Raw genomic sequence first — 20,148 nt, 5'->3', positions numbered from 1 at the left:
GACTCGGACACTCGGCCTTCCAGGTTCGATAAAATGGAGAACTACAACTTTGGGCGGAAGATATCAGTGGGGTTGTCCTATGGAAAAAAGTTGTCTATTCCATAACAAATTACAATTTCCATCAGCATATAGAATGTATAGCTTTCCAAGACTTCCAGTGGAGATGAACACTGCACAATGCATGTGTGAGCATGGGAACACTGCCTTTTTTTCCAGAGAACAATAAATGGTAGTAATTTAAAAAATCTATTATTTTAAACTATGCCTCTTCAAAGTCTCCACCAAAGCTAATTTTATTTTTCTACCAAACTGAAGTCTGTCATATAAATTGTATATCTACTACCCTTTCTCAATCCACTGCTGGATGAAGGCCTCACCATGCTGTGTTGGTCTTGTGGTTTATTTTACCCACAATTCACCACGCTGGTCAGTGCGGGTTCATGAAGGGGGTGCATGCTTTGGACTGGTGTCGGAGATAACTTGCCAATTTTCGTGAACCGTAGCCACGAACCAAATTCAGGTCACCAGGCTTCGAGTGCAGCCTGCAAATCTTCTGCCCCATAAAGAGTTTATTTCAGATTATTTGAAAACATTTCTAGTCAAACGCTGCCTGCTTTAAAAAATGGGCCTTCGTATATCGAAGAGGGATCTCTGTCTGCCTCCCTAATGTGCAGTAAACTCAGGAAGGCAACTTTAATGCAGTATTTCCTTTAAAAAAAAAACTCATTCTGAGGAGTATTTTTAGAAGCAGTCCTTTAGAGAACATGCCTGTGAAAAAAAAACGTTTAAATTGTTTGCAATTTAGCATTCAGATTCATTTCCTTCCTGAGAGTTGATCCAAAAGGGTTAATTGCACATGGTTTGACAAAATCCTAAAGCCAGTGATGTTTTAACAGTAGTTCTGCTCTTCCGTATATGTTGTTTGATGTACAATAGCGGACTGCAGTGAAAGATACAATGATGCATCGACTCGTTAATTAATATTGATTCATCTAGCTTACAATACACGCGATCAAGCATGCATGCGTAATCATGTTTTTTCTATATTCGTCTGTTACATATAATGGGTTCACGTGACCCCTCCACCCACCAGAGGTCACTGATTTCGTCGCAATTTGAAAATAATAATTGATCCTATGTATTGAATCACAATTCTAAATTGTGGCAATTCAATTAATTGTTACTTTCCTAACTTACAAAATTATTCTCATCTTCCTTTTAAAGTTGGGATGCTCACAGAGGTTTAAAAAAAATGTGTTTCGAATTATTGATGCGGAGATTTATCCTACTTTTTCGATAGTTTGAAAACATGGACGGCTGTTTTACCCACCACGTGAGATCCTCCGACTGACTGCGGTGTGCAATGAATGCTGCTGGCTGCATAATAAGTAACACTGCGAAAGGAGTTACAATCCAGCCATGTGCTGGTGTTGTCAGAAGGATGTGTTGAATTTCATTCAGGGTCTAATCAGCTCATCTTCCCTCTTGGCTCAATTGCAGCACATCACTGGATCCCAACATTTAAATGCGGAATTTAAAACACAGGCTCAGGGCTGCCACTCAAGGCCCATTTGCACACACATACTTTTAACTATTTAGTAAGAGTATAGTGTTCCTTATGGAAGGTAGAACGGTGGCAGAATGTTTAGCACAATGCACTAGGAACCCAGCGACCTGTATTTAAATTCTTTCGGTGTCAACTAAAAACTAAATGATACAATTTTGTTTTACCAGGTAAGGCCGACTGAGCTATATTATAGCTCTTTTTCAGAAACGACCTAGCCACAAATGATAGCTCAAAGAAGTGGCTTATCACGTGGACATTTATAGCAGCCAAATTATATACACGCATGTTCTAAATGTGGAGGGAAAAACCGGAGGACCCGGAGAAAAAGAACATGTGACCGTGGGGATAACATGCAAACTACAAACACACAGGCATCAGGGTCCGGATCGAACCCATGACCTCCTGTATACCAGGCGAGGGAGTTAACATCTCGCCACCGTGGTGCCCCTAAATGGACATCTGAACTGATTATGGCCTTCACAAACCTGTACTGTGGACCAGCGTGGTGAAATATGCTCAAACTACCGCCATGACCAACATAGTGGAGATGCCTGCATTCATTGATTTACATTCATTTATTTAAGACTACTTTTTGTGTACAGTCATTGTCCCTCCCATACACTGTTGATTAGCGCGGTTGGCTACTTACGGTGCAAAAGAAGTTCAACATGCAAAAACTTATTGCATAGTTTTGAAAATCAATGCTGATGCTGAACAAGCCTTGACTGCCCTCAACCAGACGTACATCGGCCCTGTGCTCATCTCCGTCAACCCCTTCAAGCAGATGCCGTACTTCACCGACAAGGAGATCGAGCTGTACCAGGGCGCGGTAAGGCCACTGGCGCTGCGCCGAACGTGGAGCCGCGAGTCCATTTTTCAGAATCAGAATCGTTATTTATACCGGAGGAATCCGACAAGCTTTTAAGCTCTTTTTCACAGATGTCCAGTAGGAGCGGGTCAGAAACTTACCGCAGAAGCGTCTTGCTGGCAATACTACTTTTGTCATGTTTTCTCCGCCGCGTCTTTAAGCCCGCGGCTCGCTGGGTATATAAATGCACGTTCCTTCGTGTCGCGCGACTCTCACCCCGCCATCCGTTGTCCCGTCTTCTTCTCCTCCTGCCCGGCCTGGCCCCGTATTAGGCTCAGTACGAGAACCCCCCGCACATCTACGCCCTGGCAGACAACATGTACCGCAACATGCTCATCGACCAAGAGAACCAGTGCGTCATCATCAGGTACTTACAGCCTTCGTGGAAATGTTTTCTTTACGCGGCATTTACCTCGTTATCACGAACCGTGCTTGTAACGGTACCCCGGTTTATAACGAATGTACCTGCAAAAACGCATTGTCCTGTGTTGATTTATACGATCGTACGTACTGCCACACTTCCACTGTATTATACACTCTCCTGTCCAGTGAATTCAGCACACATGTTGTACCTGCGTGTAATGTTTTAATTTTGCATCTGACCATGAATGCAAATTTACATATAGGTGGCAACAGGTTAATGTTCTCGTGTGTCTTTTCAAAGAGTCCGTACAAATCGTCATGAAACCTGTTTCAGTAAGCACCCAGATAAAGTCGTGAACCCTCTTCTGGGTCTCCAAGTTGTTCATTTTAGGCATGTGCCTATACATGGTTTCGTGGACTAAGGGCGATTCTTAATGCCCACGATGCGTGCGATGAAATCGTGCAGGTGAGAGTCGACGATTTGAGGATCGTATGTTTTGTGAATGATGGGATTGTGCGATCCCTGCAGCCACGAAAGCGGCGGTCAGCAACCTGCGGCTCCGTAGCCGCATGGCGGCTCCGTAGCCGCATGGCGGCTCCGTAACCGCATGGCGGCTCTTTCAGGACTGCTTCGTGATGCTAGTTATTAAGGACCACCGTTTCGTATTCACATGCATTGCGGTTCTTGAAATAGAGCAGTTGTTTTGACCGAATTCGATAAAAAAAAATTACTCTTCTTGTTATTTTGTTTGCAGACCCCTGCAGCCACTAGAGGCACTATATTTCCCGCAATCATAAAAACGAATTCTGACATTTCGTAAAATCGCAAAAGGAATAATATCGTTACATGACTAATAAATACAAACCAGACATGCACCCGACAACTGATTCATCCAATCCTCTTCATTATTACGGAGAAGATACATTAAACGTGAGGGCTTATTGTTTACATTGCAATTCATGTGGAAATGGTCTCGTCAGTAGAAGGAACCCTGCTTAGTTGGCAAATGTTAGAGGTAAAATTGCTCACTATAAACGAGGGGGCCCTGTTCAGCCGAAAGAGGAATCTTGTCTGAGGAGCATGAAGTGATAGTGTCGGTTTTTATGGATGACAACATAAATATAGCCTCGTTTGCAGAGGTGTGGACTCGAGTCATGTGACTTGGACTCGAGTCAGACTCGAGTCATGAATTTGATGACTTGCGACTCGACTTGGACTTGCATAACAATGACTTTGTCCCACCTATGAGATGTGGACTCGAGTCATGTGACTTGGACTCGAGTCAGACTCGAGTCATGAATTTGATGACTTGCGACTCGACTTGGACTTGCATAACAATGACTTTGTCCCACCTCTGCTCATTTGTCTCTTCAGTTATAAAATACGTATTTTTTTATTTGCCCATCGGCCAATCGGCCGACAGGACTTACGCTTTCCAGCAGAATTTGTACAAACACTGTCTTTCAGATTCTGGGTCTCTTGCTCAGTTATTGAGACAGGATTAGTCGTGAAGGACAGGATTAGTTGCGATGGACAGAATTAGTTATGAGACAGTGATGCTGTGATTCTGGCGGGCAAATGAAGAAAAACACAATTTACAAACACGTATATGTGCACGCTCACAGACATTCCCTCTCTCACGGAGACATACACAGCGGCTCACTGAGCTACAGAGCTCTGTTTCAGAAGAGACGTGGCTGTCACAAGTGATAGCTCAACGAAGTGGCTGATCATCATGTGGAAATGTATAGCAGCCAAACACTCTGATCGCGTGATGTTGATTCTAAATGTGTAGGGTAAATCGGAGGACCCAGAGAAAAATTAACGTGGCCACCAGGACATACAAACTCCAAATGTATAAGCGTCAGGGTCGGGAACGAACCCACGACCTCCTGTATACCAGGCAAGGTAGTTAACATGTTGCCGCCATGATGATGATGAGAGAGAGACACGCAAACTCCAAATATACAGCAGGTGTCAGGGTCGGGATTGAATCCACGACCTCCTGCATACCAGGCGAGGTAGTTCACATCTCCTAGCCACCATGATGATGGTGAGAGAGTGAGACACGCAAACTTCAAATATACAGCAGGCGTCAGGGTCGGGATGGAATCCACGACCTCCTGTATACCAGGCGAAGTAGTTAACATCTCCTAGCCACCATGATGATGATGAGAGAGAGACACGCAAACTCCAAATATACAGCAGGCGTCAGGGTCGGGATGGAACCCACGACCTCCTGTATACCAGGCGAAGTAGTTAACATGTAGCCGCCGTGGCGGTCCAACATTACAGCGGCTCACAGACACTCGCACACTCCCTTCCAGTTTCACAGACACACGCACAGCGTGCGCGTGTGCAAACATTTAAAAAGTCGCCACATGGTGGGAAATGTGGCTCATTTCAGCATCATGCCTGTGGCTTGACTGTGTCGGGTCATGGGTTCAACCACAGTGAGGCTTTCTTTATAAATTCCCAGGCGGGGATGCATGGCACAAGTGTGTGTGTGTGTGTTTTTCCAACCAATGTTTTCTAATGCTGCATACTGAAATAAAGGAGTGGGGGAGTGTGTGAGTGAAACAAAGACGACACCAATTAGAGGATAATGAGCAGCTACGTTTTCCCAGACGTTAGTTATAAGCACATACATTTTATAAGTAAACTTTGCCCATGTAATTCACGCACAATTCGAAGTTGTTACATCGTGATCAATGCAGCAGAGCTCATCTGCAAAGGCCGTCCTAAGCCAGTGGTAGAAATTCCATGTTCACGTGGAAGGGGCCAGCCACTATAATTCATGTGCCCAGCCAGAATAAACAAAGATTGTTTCAACATTGTTTTGCTCTAGCATATAGTATACAGTTTTGACCGGTCACTTCAATTGCGAAAACGTGTTTTCTAACATTTTTGTCTTTTGCACCGAATTTATCCCAATTGTGCGGTCGACATCGACAGCACAAACATCGCTTTCGAAGCTCTACATTCTTCCTATTTCCTGAGCCCATACGCATATCGGAAGAGTAACCCAGATACGGTAGAAGATTCATCCTTTTATCTGTTACCTTTCACAGATCAGAAGAAATTGCCCAGAAATGGCAGATGTAGTCATTGATGGAGAATAGGCTCGGTTTTTAACACCCCAGACATCAAGGAGGTGAAGAGTATTTTGTCCATAGCTCTTCTCTTATTACTGTGTATGATGATGGCTTAGCATTATGGTATGCGCAGAGACACTGCAGAACTTGCCACAGAGTGATAATTTAACGTCAAAAGATATAAAATAAGGCGATAACAATTAGCGCAGCTGATGTTGGCATGGGCTTCATGGCGTGTAAGCAGTGTGTGACATTCACGCTTTTGAGGGCATCTACCCTCCCCTCACTTGTTCATTTTCCCGTCTGATTTCTCAGCCAGAGGAGACGCCACAATGCCTCCGACAGAACAAAATGAAGCCCTTCCCTGGTGCATGGTAAATGGCTAAATCCCAGTGGTGCATACGTAGGTAGATATTTTGTGCAGATGGGCTAAGGAAATAGGAGACCCTGGGATATGGATTTTAACAAGGCAGCTTAGACAAGCAGAACAAAACTGATCAAACGCCTTGGCTGACACTTTTTTTACTCTTCTTCCTAAAGGAAAGGGATATTTAGCGTTTCCTCAACGTGCCATCGCTGAATGCGATGTATTTTTCCCAGTGTTCGTTTTTGAAGTCCCCTCGTTTCCCCTCTTCCTGTCTGCGGAAAGAGTTTTCCAAAATTAGTCATGGCCTCAGCGCTCGTGTGTGAGTGTCTACCTATGACTCAGATCATTTGCAGTGGGTGCAATCTTGTCAGATCTCATAAACGAAGTGGGTTTGAAACCTGGATTTCACGCTCGGATGGGCAACCACCACGCACGGCCAGCTTGTTATAGGCAGCTGGCTGCCAGGACCACTAAGTCTTGGGCAGCAGAGGGAAATGCAACAACATCGATTGTTGTACTGTGCTTCTGTGCTCCAGTGCTTCCTTGCCTTCACCAACCCGCACTGAGCTTCATAGAAGGATGATCAAACAACCTCCACGACTGTGCATTGTTTCAAATTTCTTCTGTCTCGTGGGTACAGTTTTTTTTCTCCATTCTATTAACTATAAATATGAAATTTGCATGAATTATAAATAGGCGATTCTCTCATGCATGTGTATCGTTAAGTGTAAGAATCAATATTGTCGAATCGATGCATCGGAACATTCCTAATGACCAATGTTGACTTGTAATAAAGTGATGCTTATTTTATTTACCCCAGACGGATGATGCACCAAGTTGATCCTCCCAACCGCGATATTAAGTAGCACCCTCTCCACTGCGAGTCTGACCACAGCTTGGCCCACGTGGACATGGTTTGATAGCGATCAAACCCAACCTCGTTAAATAATGTGCAGACAAAACAAGCGGAATGACTGGCAGTTCTTTAATCTGACCACATAACGCTGAATGTGCCCGATCTTGCCAGTTCTCGGAAGGTGATCAAACCTTAGCCTGTTTACTACTTGGATGAGAGAAAAAAAAGTTCTTTAATTTATTTCTGCATAGCTTTGAGTGTTATCTTCTGCAATGTTTTTTTTCCTCTGGGTACTCTGGTTTATTCCCACTTGATGTCAAACGGTTATTAAAGGAATTGGCCAAACTAAATCTCGGCAGATTCCACTGGAAACATTTATTGAGACTAAGCGTGGCGTTTCGAGGTAAAAAGCATCATCATCATTATTATTTTATTGTTTTTTTTCCTCTTGTGGTCTTGGGTATGGCTATGGTACTGTGTGCACTGTATGCCCACCCCATTAACGCAAAAGGTCGGTCAGGCGTGCAATGTTTTCTTTTGTGCCATTAACTGTGTCAATGGTGCCGGCCTAATCCGCACGCATGCGCGTGTCTGTAAGCTTGCGATACGAACCTGGCAAGCCGAGGTTCGATTCCTGGTCACGGAGAACACCAGTGACGATTATCTGAACCCCAAGGTCGACTCAAATAGGGACCTGGTGAGGTGTGTAAACATCGCCATTGGGGACACAAAGACGGTCGGGCGTGTTGCTGAGACCACATCGCGTGCCATGCCAGCCTTCATAGTTACTCGCACTAACAGCATTTCCCCCAACAGCCTGTTAAGGCTATACAGGGGGGTCTTTGTAAGCTTGAATATCTGTGCACTTGTATGCAAAGTGCTTGTGGACCTTGTCATGCACGTTTTATCGGCAGCGTTTGCAGTGTGTGATAACCAGCTTGTCTGTGCATGCAGTGGTTGGAGCCGAAAGAGAAACCCTTTTTAATACAACAGAATAGCAGCATTGTGTCAACAGCTAATATATATTTGTCTTTGACCAACAATTCCTTAAATGTACACGATTTTGTTGGAACTCGGAAGTGAGCAGGATTTGAGCCTGGTTATTAGATGGGGTGGTTGACCAATCAGGGCTTGCCCAGGTGTTGCTGGCTCAGGGTGGCAAGGTGACCAGGGAATGGTAGAGCTGAGTTGTCCTTTGTCTTTGTGATGACTTTTCTCTCGGTTCTCTGGTTTCCTTCCACATGCATGCATGCTTGCATTCACTACCATTCGTGAATGGAATTGACCAAATATCCCGTTGCAGGATCCTCCTGAAAGAGCCTTGAGACCCAGTGTGGCTTTCCTGGATAAATAATTGTTTCGATGATGGTTTATTATTATTATTATATTTCTCTAGTTCATCATTGCAGAACCACATCTCCACAAAGGCAGACTTTTTTTTAGTGTACAATACAACGTTGCATATCTGGACGTTGCCATGTACGGTGATGTAATGGGTGAGTGGTACAGGTCATGCAACGACACGTCAGCCAGTGCCGCAAAATAAACAGACACAAATTAAAAGTGTTTAGTCATGTCTTACCGACTCCTTTAATTGCAGGAGTTGTTCAATCATTCGTCATGCTCAGTGGTCAGTGTGATGGCCATTACGAGGAATTATGATTTGGACTATTTTGCAACACACTGCTATCTAAAGCATTACCTATTTCACACAAAAAATACCGTTTCCTATTCCGCCTTGTAGACCGTATGGACACGTGCTCTGAGCAAGCACCTATTAAGGGCAAAGTGGCTCGCGAGGGATCAGTATGGCTATCAGCATGCCCAGCCACATTTGTCTCCCCAATGCCGATGTTCACACAAAACTGGGCTGATGTTAGGCTGAGTAGACCTAGAGAAGGCCCCAGACAGGTTAAGATATCAATTGTCATCACTGTTGATGTTTGTGACCAGGAATTCAACCTAGGTTGCTAGCTTTAAAGTTGAGTGTGTGAATTCATCCACCACTGCTTCTCACTATTACACATGGAGGTATAACAAAACCAGAGCAACGACACGGGCAGACAAATCCATGCGGGTGGCATGACAAGCGTCTCAGATGGCTATGAGTTTAAATTCTTGTCGACGGTTGATGAATACATCTCTGTGGGAATGCGACGGAGGTCATCCAACGGATAGCCTCAGTCCCACCATGGGAATGTGGAATTTCCAAGGCTTGTTTAGGGTCACCTACATAGACAATTGCAGCTCAATCAATTGTTCGTTACAACGCTTTTGAGACGCTTTGACTTTTACCAGTGACCTACAGACACAATGTTTCGTAGTTTGCACACGCAAGCATGAACGCGTGCATTACAATACCTGCTCTGTCGTGATTGTGCTGCTGTTTGATGCTGAAATTAGAAACACCACACGGACCGTAGTGTGTCGACATTGCCGTGGAATTTATCGACGCTCCTGCGGGATACATTCCCCCCCACCCCCCCGTTCCTGCTTCCCATTCCAAAACTTTGCAACAACAAAAATAAGTAATATTTAAAATACTTTTTTTTAAACACGCTTTCATGAAATGTACCGTACGAGTAATGGCAGAACTCCACGACTCCAGGAAGTGGCCCCGAAGCTTGCCATAACGTAAGGGAACCATGGTGATTTACAGGCAACGTCAGTTGAGCGTGGACAATTAAACCCAAGCCGAAACATAACATATACAAAATATTGTTTAAAAATATTTTTTATTTTTTTTAGGATAGAATATGGTATTGCCATCAGTATGATATAAGTATACCAAGTTTGCAGTCGATACGACATTGGGAAGTGGGTAAAAATTGAGTTAGAAGATTTGAGGATACAACAACAACAAGACAGAGTGAGTTCATAGAAAGCGTGTAAAAATATTTAAAAATATATATTTTATTTTTTATGATAGAATATATCATTTTCATCAGTATGACATAAGTATACCAAGTTTGCAGTCGATACGACATTGGGAAGTGGGTAAAATTGAGTTACAATATTTGAGGATACAACAACAACAAGACAGAGTGAGTTCATAGAAAGCGTGTAAAAATAATATTTAAAAATATATATTTTATTCTTAATGATAGAATATGGTATTGCCATCAGTATGACATAAGTATACCAAGTTTGCAGTCGATACGACATTGGGAAGTTGGTAAAAATTGAGTTACAAGATTTGAGGATACAACAACAACGACAACAACAATAACAGACAGAGTGAGTTCATAGAAAGCGTGTAGTAGTAGTAGTAAACAAGCGAGGGGCACGCGTGTGGCCAGGTCGGTGGGAATTGCCGAGTCCGAGGGACTCTGGGTGGGTGCCACCGCCCACGTCCCTTGACCCTCGATTGGTTCCTGCCAGCTTCTTGCCCACACCTGCTCGTGCCGGCTGGGTGTGGTCCTGGCCACCCACCTCATCGTGTGCCGTGCCAGCCTTGACAGGTGCTCTCAAACAGTACTTGCCCCAAACGTTTGTTTAGGCTATTTCGGGGGGTCTTTGTATGCCACGTTATATAGCTAAATATTGCGATGGAGCGGTAGCCCAGTGTTCTAATCACTGCGTTATGAACCCATCAGCAGTGGGAATGATATCATCACTGATCTTGCTACACCACTCTGCACCTCCCTCGCACCCCTCTTAAATAACCCACACTGCTCTGCGCGGCGAAGTATGGTCCAATAACCCCTATGATCGACAGCCTGAGCAGACATTCATCAAGTAGTGTATTGACAAAAGGCTGCAAAATTACCATTTAATGAATATATCCCAAAAGGAAGAGATAACAAGAGATAGATGCAGAAGCACATCGTAGAGCACAGTTGGAGGGACAGTGAACATATGTTGGGAACGTGATACTGGAATGTAAAGAGGCACACTGGGCTAATGCTGGGCTTGATTTAAGAGTTTACATGCTAATTATTAGGGATGTATCGTTTTCAAATGATCAGCCACAACAGCAGATCATTTTCTCACCTGATGACGGACGCTTGTGTTGTGACCGAAACGCCGTGTTTCTTTTATTATTTTTTCTTCTTTGTACTTAACTTTACCAAAAGAACCAGATCGTATGGATTCCTGCAGTCACGAAAGCTTCAAATCAAGAATGTATCGTTTTGTCCACCCCAGGAATCAATCAATGTTCATGCGATTTGATTCAATAATCCATTGGACATCTGTGCAAAAGAGTTTATAGCTCATCGAATTCCTCCAGTATAAGAAAATCGGATTGTTTTTTTATTGTGCTGAATGGAGTGGCCGCTAGTGGCTCGAGGGGGTTCACTTGAACCCGTTACCAACTTTGAACGTTGCCATCTGCCCGCGTACTTTTAAACTTCTGCAGATTTCTGCCAGCCTACGACGACTTCTGCATGCAATCACATGGGTTGCAGTGAGTCAGCCCCGCTGGCTGGACGAGGAGACTTGGGGTCTCGCGTGGTTTGCACCTTGACCGGTGGTTTGCATGTTTGACCGTAACACTCACTGTGTTAAGAACCCGAGACATCCTGGCTGCTTCAGTGAGAATGACCCCCCCAAATTGCTTGCAACGTGAACAGTTGTTCCCACACTGTTGGGGAGAAATTCTCCAAAAAGCTCTTAAGAGTGAAACGTAACAGCATTCCTTCTTCGGCTAAATCAAGAGACGTGTGTGACACAGCATCTTTTTTAAAGTTGACTCTCCATCATTGTTTTGAACGTTTAGAATCAACGGCGCCATTTGTCACATATTCCAGGCGGAAGTGAGGAAGCTTAAGGGGGGCTTGGAGACATTTGCATAACCGTTGACATATTTAAATAGCATATTTTGAAAGCATTTTGCTTCAGCGATTCTGCATGTCGTTATGATATCTGCATTTCATTTTTAATACACGTTTGAATTGGTAAATAAAATGCTATACGGAATAGAACCGAACATTTTATTTTTGGTAGCCCAAATATGGTTATAAATGTTTTTTCTCCTTTAGATTTGCAGTTGCCAGAAGCCCAACGGCAATTGAATTAGGGCATTCTTCAGAGAGTTGCGAATTTCAGGTCAGGGGGTAAATTCACCCCCAATCATCCCTCTAGAGCTGGTAAAATGAGTACCACTTTGTTGGAAGGGAACAATGTTCATTTTGAAGAATTATCCCTACCATGGACTCACGTAATTTCTACTTCTGGCCATCAACAAGAGATGAGTGATGTACAATTTCTTATTTGAGATTGGAGATGTTTTTGTTACTTGGAACTGACAAAAAGCATAATCTAGAATAAGAGTTACTCTATCTGGTGCTTAATATGCATTAAATTTTACCTCATGTATCAGAATGTAACCTAAACCATGGCCTGGAGCAGTGCCAACGATATATATATATTTTTGTGTAGATTCCGAAAGTGTTAATTTAATCGAGGCGACTTCAATTATTTAAATGTCGTTACATAATACAGGAGCCACCATAACAAGCTCCACTCTTTCTGTTTGTCAAGATGTTTTAGGTCCTGGTAACAAAAGTCATATTGGAGACGATGTATGCAATATGATTTTCTTCAATGAAAGCGGTTTGTTAAAAATGAGACAACTTCAGAATGTGAGCGAGTGATCTTCTCACCATAGTCTTTGTTGTGTAGGAACATAAAAAAATATTGTCATTTTGTCTAATTTTGGATGGATATGTATGGAATCACCAGTGGTAGCTACAGAGATACCTGCTATATTTAATTTAGCCCATCATGTGTGTGAATATGTGTGCGCATACGTGATGTGGCTATGTGATATTCGCGTAGTGGCGGTACAGTAGTGCGCACACTGTTGTGAACGCAGTAACCCGAGTCATTTCCCAGCACATCAGTGGCGAGTGACAGCTAAATCAGTTCTGGGTCTCCCTTAGCTCAACACCTGAGCCTTTAATAAGTACCTGCTGCAGTGTGTAAACATCGGCACTGGGAAGACAAAGGTGGCCGGGTGCAGTGCTGGCCACATCACACCCCACCCACCCTTCTGTGGCAAGCAGCATTAATCAGCCGCTTACTAACAGCACATGCCCCAACAGTCTATAAGGCTATACAGCGTTCCTTGAGTCTGTCTTTTATGGTGCACCAGTATATAATGTCCTTTCAACTTAAACCTGTTTGCTATCAGGTATTGAATCGAGGGCACAGCTGGTTTCTGTTTAGGAAAGTCTCTTCAACCTGGTATGCTTCCAGTTAGCGAGCCTGCTCTCTGTGGGCTGTTGAGAGCCGCCTGTTTTTCACAAAACCCGTGTCCCTGGTCCGTCACGTGCGCTCACGTGGTTCGTTTATTGAGGTTTTCGCATGTGCAGCTAATTTGACCTATCCAAGAATTCTGCACACTTCATTTCAACGAACACTGCAGTCAAGTCTGGGTGGAGTGATTTTTTTCTTTGTCTGATGGATGTATTTTTAAGAATTCATGGTAGTCACACCCCTTAAACTATATAATTCACGGTAGTCACACCTCTTCAACAAATATTCCTGGTAGATTTGCGGCCTTTTTTTGCGGTCACAAACGCCACGCGTTTGCGTGTTAATAAATCAGAAAACCGCGTGTTTATAGATAGTTCCTGCTTGGTAAACATTTTCTCCATACTCTTTTTGGATCACTCGCTTAATAAATACTTGCACATGTTTGAGTTTCTTCTGCTGGTTTTTTCGCAACCGCTGTGAGAGTGCACCGGATGTTGTCTTGTTATCAAGGTGCTTGTCAATTCCACGGTGATGGTATTACACACACCACAAAGTAGGTCCTGAGCCAGTGGTGCAATATACGTCTTTAAATGTGGCAGGGGCCAAACTACACATTGGTTAACCATTGTTGATTTCCCACAATGCGGTTCCTTTATTATCTACCCGAGAAGGATTTGATTGGGCACGCATTTTGTCACACAACCACCACAACTACGGGATATATAAGCACTGTTTCAACTTTATTATATCAACTGCAAATTATGCTGAAGTTTAGCATGCATTCATCACGTTTCAAGACTGTATATTTGGAGTTTGCATGTTCTCCTTGTGGTCTCGTGGATTTTTTCTCTGGGTTCTCTGGTTTTTCCCTCTACATTTAGAAACATGCATTGAGCTTATTTTGCTGCTATAAATGTACAAATGATTAGCCACTTAGTTGAGTTTCTGAAAAAATGAAGCTAATACCTCGGTGGGCTTTTCCTGGTAGGATGGGGATGGTTCAGTTTTATTTGTATGTGTTTGGGTAATTTGTTTGCCTTGTACTTTGCACTGCTATAATGTTTTTGTATTGTTTGTTGTAAAAATTCTTACCCGCCCCTACTGGACATCTGTGAAAAAGAGCTTTATAGCTCATCGGATTCCTCCAGTATAAATACATATTCTGATTCTATCCCTTTCTATTTTACTGGGCTGGGCTGCAAATGCACTTGTGCTCCTGGCAAATGATGCTGCTAATGATGATATAAACATTAGCTATATAAACTTTAACCCCGCTTCAAGCAAGCTGTGGAATTGTTGCATTTTTATATTATAATTCAGTTATATTCTGTATCGTTTTTACCATCTAATTTGTCTCATTTGTAGCTTATAGTTTTGCTTGCTATTACTCATCCTAAAATCATTGGAATATAATGGTAGCTAATTTGCTTAAGTAATAAATAATCGATTCTCATGATTCCATGCATGTATCATGGACGTTAGGAATCGACATGAGTCGATGAACCTATTCATCATTCGTGCTGAATGAGGATGGACTTGCATTGCTCCGTGTATTGACCTCCCGCCCCTGTGTGCGTGCACTGCATGACCACCACCTTGCTCTGTGTTTTCCAGCGGAGAGAGCGGTGCTGGCAAGACGGTGGCGGCCAAGTACATTATGAGCTATGTCTCCAAAGTGTCCGGAGGAGGCTCAAAAGTGCAGGTGGGAGCAACCTGGGTCACTCTAATCTCATCGCTCTTCATCACCATCAATTAGAATGGAGGATGACGCCCCTCAACCCCCCCCCCCCCCCGTCAGCCCAAGCGAGCGCGTCCCGTCAACATTTAGAGTGCTGCTCAATGCGCCACTGGTGAAGTGTTTTTTATTCTAACTTTAATACAGTGACCTTTACTAATGATAGTCACTCGGCACACTTGCGCCATTATTTTATTTTTAGTCGCATTATTTTTAGTTGATAAAATGAGTGTTGGGTGGTGAGCATCTTCCTTAGTGTCTGAGTCAGCAGTGGAAATTTCACATTTCTAGAGTAAGGGCCAGTCCATCCGTAGAACCTATCCTATGTTGCCATCTCACAGAGCGGTACCTATTTTAGCAACCATGGGGGAAAGCCGAGGCTGATTCAACCCGCAGTCAGCAATTGAACCTGCATCCATCCAATTGCAAGTTCAGCACGCTTGTAATATAACATAACACTTGGAAATTGTTACTGATACAACTGTTTACAATACGAATATCCGCTGAATTCCTTTACGAAGTGAATAAAAAAAGGTTATGTTTACAAGAGCAGATTATTTAATCTCTCTATGCAGAGCTTTGAAGTGGGCTGTATCCTCTCGTATATGTGGGTCATCTGCAGGCACTCTGGTTTCCTCCCCCATTCCAAACACTCATTTATGGAATTGGCCAAATGTCCCAATGCAAGACTCTTCCGAAAAAGAGTCATGAGAATAGGTGAAGGCTTTGTTGTAAAAACTACACGCATCATTATTATTATACTAAAATCAACAGGAACACCGACTTACATTGTGACCCAATTGTAATGTCAAATTAAAACATGTAGTGTACAAAGGCATCTTTAAACAACACGAGCGTATAAACTGATTAAAGATGAATGTTTCTACCCACTATTCAAGCTGAGACTTAGGCCTGAATGGTCACTGCTCATTCAAAGACAAACCTCACTGGATTTTAATGACCTATCGACATTCGGTCATATTGGAGCAAATGGCTTTATGGATATCCTTTTTCTAATTTAAACAATCCGTATTCTAATTATGCTCTTGTTTTATGTGACAAGAGAAGAAGAACATTTCCATTGAGAACTCTCACAGTGAGCAGTGCATCACACTGTCAAGAGTTATTGTAAGATGATATCACAGAATAACTTTAGAAGCCACTGCAATGGGCTCTTTTATCCACACAAGGTGCCTCTGTATATGCCCTGCTAAAAGTGTTTGTGGCATGGCAATGAGTCTGGAATTTGCTATTTTCAGAGCTGCAATATGTTCACATAATTGACCAATCAATTTTTAAGTGAATGTTTATTTAACACTTAGGTTTTGGCGACCAATATCATCCATAATATAGTTTTTTTGGGTGAGATCACGTAAATATAAATGTGTCGGTAAACCCGAAACGTCGTACTCCGATTGTAAATGTTGTGGATTTGCTCTCAAACACATCGGTGTCCTGTACTAGTAGTGAATTGGCATGTTCTGTGTTGGGTGGTGGCGGTTTTAACGACACAGTTATATTTACACGATCTAACCCAAAAAAAACCTCTATTATGGGTGAATGTTTACGTGTGCAGTCATTGCTGGCCTAGCTGAGACTATCAACTCATTAAATTTGACAACCGGGCATGAACATGGGGGGTTGCCAGCATTCAATCCCATGTGCTTATCGGTCTGTGCCGAGTGCCCGGACATGGAAAATTATTTCCCTGAGATCCGCGGCTCTCCCCTGGTTTGGAGTGTTCCTAAATCGAGGTCGACTCAAGATAACCCCATTTAGGGAAGGAGTTGTCATAGCTGAATGGCATTGGCGATGGGCATAACGGAGGGACGGCACTATAAACACGCCACCAGCAGCTCCATTGGAGTGAGAAAAAAGGTTGTAAAATGTTGCCCTCTAGGATAGCTTCCATCTCTTCAACTTTCCTTTTTATTATTGTTGTTATGGTTATGCTTGTTTACCCAGAAAAGCCTCACAGTCTCTTGACTCTTTTTCAGGAGGGTCCTGCCAAGGTTTTGCAGGAGGAGGCCGCTGATTGCTATATACATTTCAACTGAGTAACTTGCGTCCCATGGTGTTATCTGCACACGTTTCTCAAAAAAACGTTCATTGAGTGCGTCATACTCGTCTTGGGAATATGGAATTTACACCAGTGACTCGGGGCAGCCAGAGGAAATGAGCGCCACCCTACACTCGGTTGAGCCTGGAGCCACTCTGTCTTGAACCTGTTCAAAGTGTGTGAGTTCCAATGTGATCCGTGACGTCACTCCGACATCAAAGTTCTGCTGTTATTAATCAATTACCACAGTTAAGTAGCATCGGCAGATGCTGCTGTGGCGATAGACTCCTACGAGGGCAATACCAGTCAATTAATTGACGTAATTAAGGGTCATGTTTCAAGCTAAGAATCAATTTTTTAAAGTGCTCTAATGGCTGTGGGGAGGGGTCACATGAATCCATTACATGCAATATACACAAACAATTACAACTTATATTCTTACACATGTAATTTGATACGTATGTCCGTAGCATAGGAATCAACATCAGTCTGCATCGTTACACCCTTGATTGGTTGACTTCAAAATAATACACCTGAGTGGTGCATTTGTAGAATGCCTAACCCGTTACTGTAAGATTGTATATTAGTTACCCGGGTGGGGTGTTGATTGAGATTATTATCTTTTATAGGGTCTGTAAAATGGATACCATTTTGTAGAAAGTCAACACGTGTTCCCTTTAAAGCAGATGGCCCCAAACACAAATGTCTGCCACTGACTCATGTAGGACAAAGGCGATGAGCACCTCCTAGAGTTTCCACCTGTTCTGCTTTCCACAGGATCATCATCCTCTTTTTGGGAATTCTATGTTTTCTCAGCACGCTAAAAGTCCTGGTTTTTGTCACTCATCCAATAATACACCCCTCGAAACAATGCATTTCCATGTCATTTCCCCCTCTTATGATAGTGTGAGATGTTATTTCCAAATTTTTTTCTTCATTTTATAATTCAAAGGGGCAAAAACCCAAAAACCGTACACTCTTTTGAACATGGAGAAGCTTTTGGTTATGAAACGACAACGCTGCTTCCATTTCCAGAGAAAGCGAGGCTCCTGACGTATCAACTTGCCCATATTTCCACGCGCTCTGCTCGTAATACTCTTTCGAAATGTCCCTCCGCCGGTCCCTCCTGCGTTGCAGCATGTCAAGGACATCATCCTGCTGTCCAACCCCCTGCTGGAGGCCTTCGGTAACGCCAAGACCGTCCGCAACAACAACTCCAGCCGCTTCGTGAGTATCTCGGCAACCGTCGTTGCTATGGCGACGGCAGCGTGCAGCTGGGGTTTACCTTGCACAGGTGGGCCGCCGGGGGAGGTGGGGGTGATGGGGGGGGGGTTTGGTTTAACACGTAGGCTTTCGCGACCAATATTATTCATAATCAACGTTTTTGGGTTTAGATCGCATTATTTATAAATGTGTCGTAACCCTCCACCACCCGACACGGGCCAATCAGTAAAAAAGTGTCACGTTGACAAAAGACAAATAGTTTACTACTTTAGCCCACCGGTGTGTTGAAGCGTGAAACCACAACATTTACAATTTTTGAGTACGACGTTTCGCTGGTAATTACATCCAGCATCATCGGAGGGTTACGACACATTTATAAATAACGCGATCTAAACCCAAAAACGTTGATTATGAATGGAAGGGGGGGGATTGTTAGGCGACGGTGAGATGACAGCAGGGAACATTGAAAGGAGCTTGGGTGTCAATGAATGGATGTTCGTGATGGTCATTTATAGAAGCATGTTTTTCTGTTTCATTGATACTCAACGGGTCAGTTAAGGGACATGGCCGGGTGGCATTGGGATTACAGAATTGAACTTGCATCTTTTAAAAAAAAAATTTGTAACTAAAATTGCAATAGCTATCACGAGAATAAGCATGTGTCTCTCCGGGAACCCTTTCAGAGCAGTGCATTACCCTATGTCATCGCATGTTGATCACATGGCAGCTACGATTTCAAATTCCTGTGTGGGGGCAATTAAATGAGCACCAATCTGTAGGAAATCAACAGTGCCTCATCCTTTCCAGTCTGGATTCTGCCCTGGTAATGTGCAAACCTTTCCTCGGGAACATATACTCGATATACATACAGTAATAAAATGAGTGTGCTAGAGGTAACATTTCACAGGCCAACAGCCCCCAATTACGCAAACACGTCATTACCATAACATTGTCGTTTTCAATCCATTTACTGTCCTTAAAATACTAGATTGTGATAAGTGAACTGCTATTTTCCCCTGTACAATAACAAAGGTGCGATTGTTACATTGAAAAGACATCGCGAGCAGCCTTTAACATTCAACCCAGAGGTCTCATCTGTTTGTAAAGTCACCTCAACCCGAGTTCATTTTTTCCAAACAATTATTTTCCACCAATGTTTGTTGTTATTGTTGTTGCTGTCATGTGTGTCCTGCAGGGAAAGTATTTCGAGATCCAATTCAGCCGGGGTGGAGAGCCAGATGGAGGGAAGATCTCAAACTTCCTATTGGAGAAGTCTCGGGTCGTGAGCCAGAACCCCCAGGAGAGGAACTTCCACATCTACTACCAGGCATGACCGCTCTGTTCCTCCCGAACCTTGACCCATGACCCTCGCGCACCAACTCTTCTTCGCACAGATTGGGGGTTATCTCTTTGTGGTGCTGCGGTTACAGAATCTGACTCACAACTGGAAGGTTCTGAGATGAGATATTTCTAACTCGGCCCATCAATATCATGCCAGTTATTTGCCTCGTAAATGCTTCCCTGAGTCTCACGACTCTGTTTTTAGGAAGGTCTTGCATGAGATGGTTGGACCTACGTGTTAAACTGGACCGATACCATTGAGTGTTTGTAACATGGGAGGAGGAAACGGGACTACCTAGAAAATCACTCATGCAATATAGAGGGTTTACACTCAAAGCTCTGCACAGACAGAATCCAGTTGGACTGCCCATCCCTTGGCCAACTCAGTGTTCCTTCCTCTTTGTGGGGGGTCAACAGTGGTTGTCCTATGCAGAGACTACCCCAGCCCCCGCCATGATAATGTGGTATGTT

At 43.4% G+C, this 20,148-nt stretch overlaps 1 protein-coding gene across 1 annotated transcript in view; it reads left to right on the top strand.

Moving 5' to 3' along the window:
- The window catches only part of LOC144954614 (unconventional myosin-Ie-like), a 112,093-nt gene that overhangs the window by 49,417 nt on the left and 42,528 nt on the right, over positions 1-20,148 (top strand). The window contains exons 3-7 of the mRNA XM_078885074.1: positions 2,307-2,396; positions 2,708-2,802; positions 14,933-15,020; positions 18,250-18,339; positions 19,532-19,663. Coding sequence (XP_078741200.1) covers positions 2,307-2,396; positions 2,708-2,802; positions 14,933-15,020; positions 18,250-18,339; positions 19,532-19,663 — 495 coding nt within the window. The remainder of the gene's footprint in view (positions 1-2,306; positions 2,397-2,707; positions 2,803-14,932; positions 15,021-18,249; positions 18,340-19,531; positions 19,664-20,148) is intronic.

Source organism: Lampetra fluviatilis, chromosome 3 (genome assembly GCF_964198595.1).
Source record: "Lampetra fluviatilis chromosome 3, kcLamFluv1.1, whole genome shotgun sequence".
Taxonomy (NCBI): domain Eukaryota; kingdom Metazoa; phylum Chordata; class Hyperoartia; order Petromyzontiformes; family Petromyzontidae; genus Lampetra; species Lampetra fluviatilis.
The sequence above is the reverse complement of the archived record's forward strand: the minus strand, read 5'-3'. Positions and strand labels throughout refer to the sequence as shown.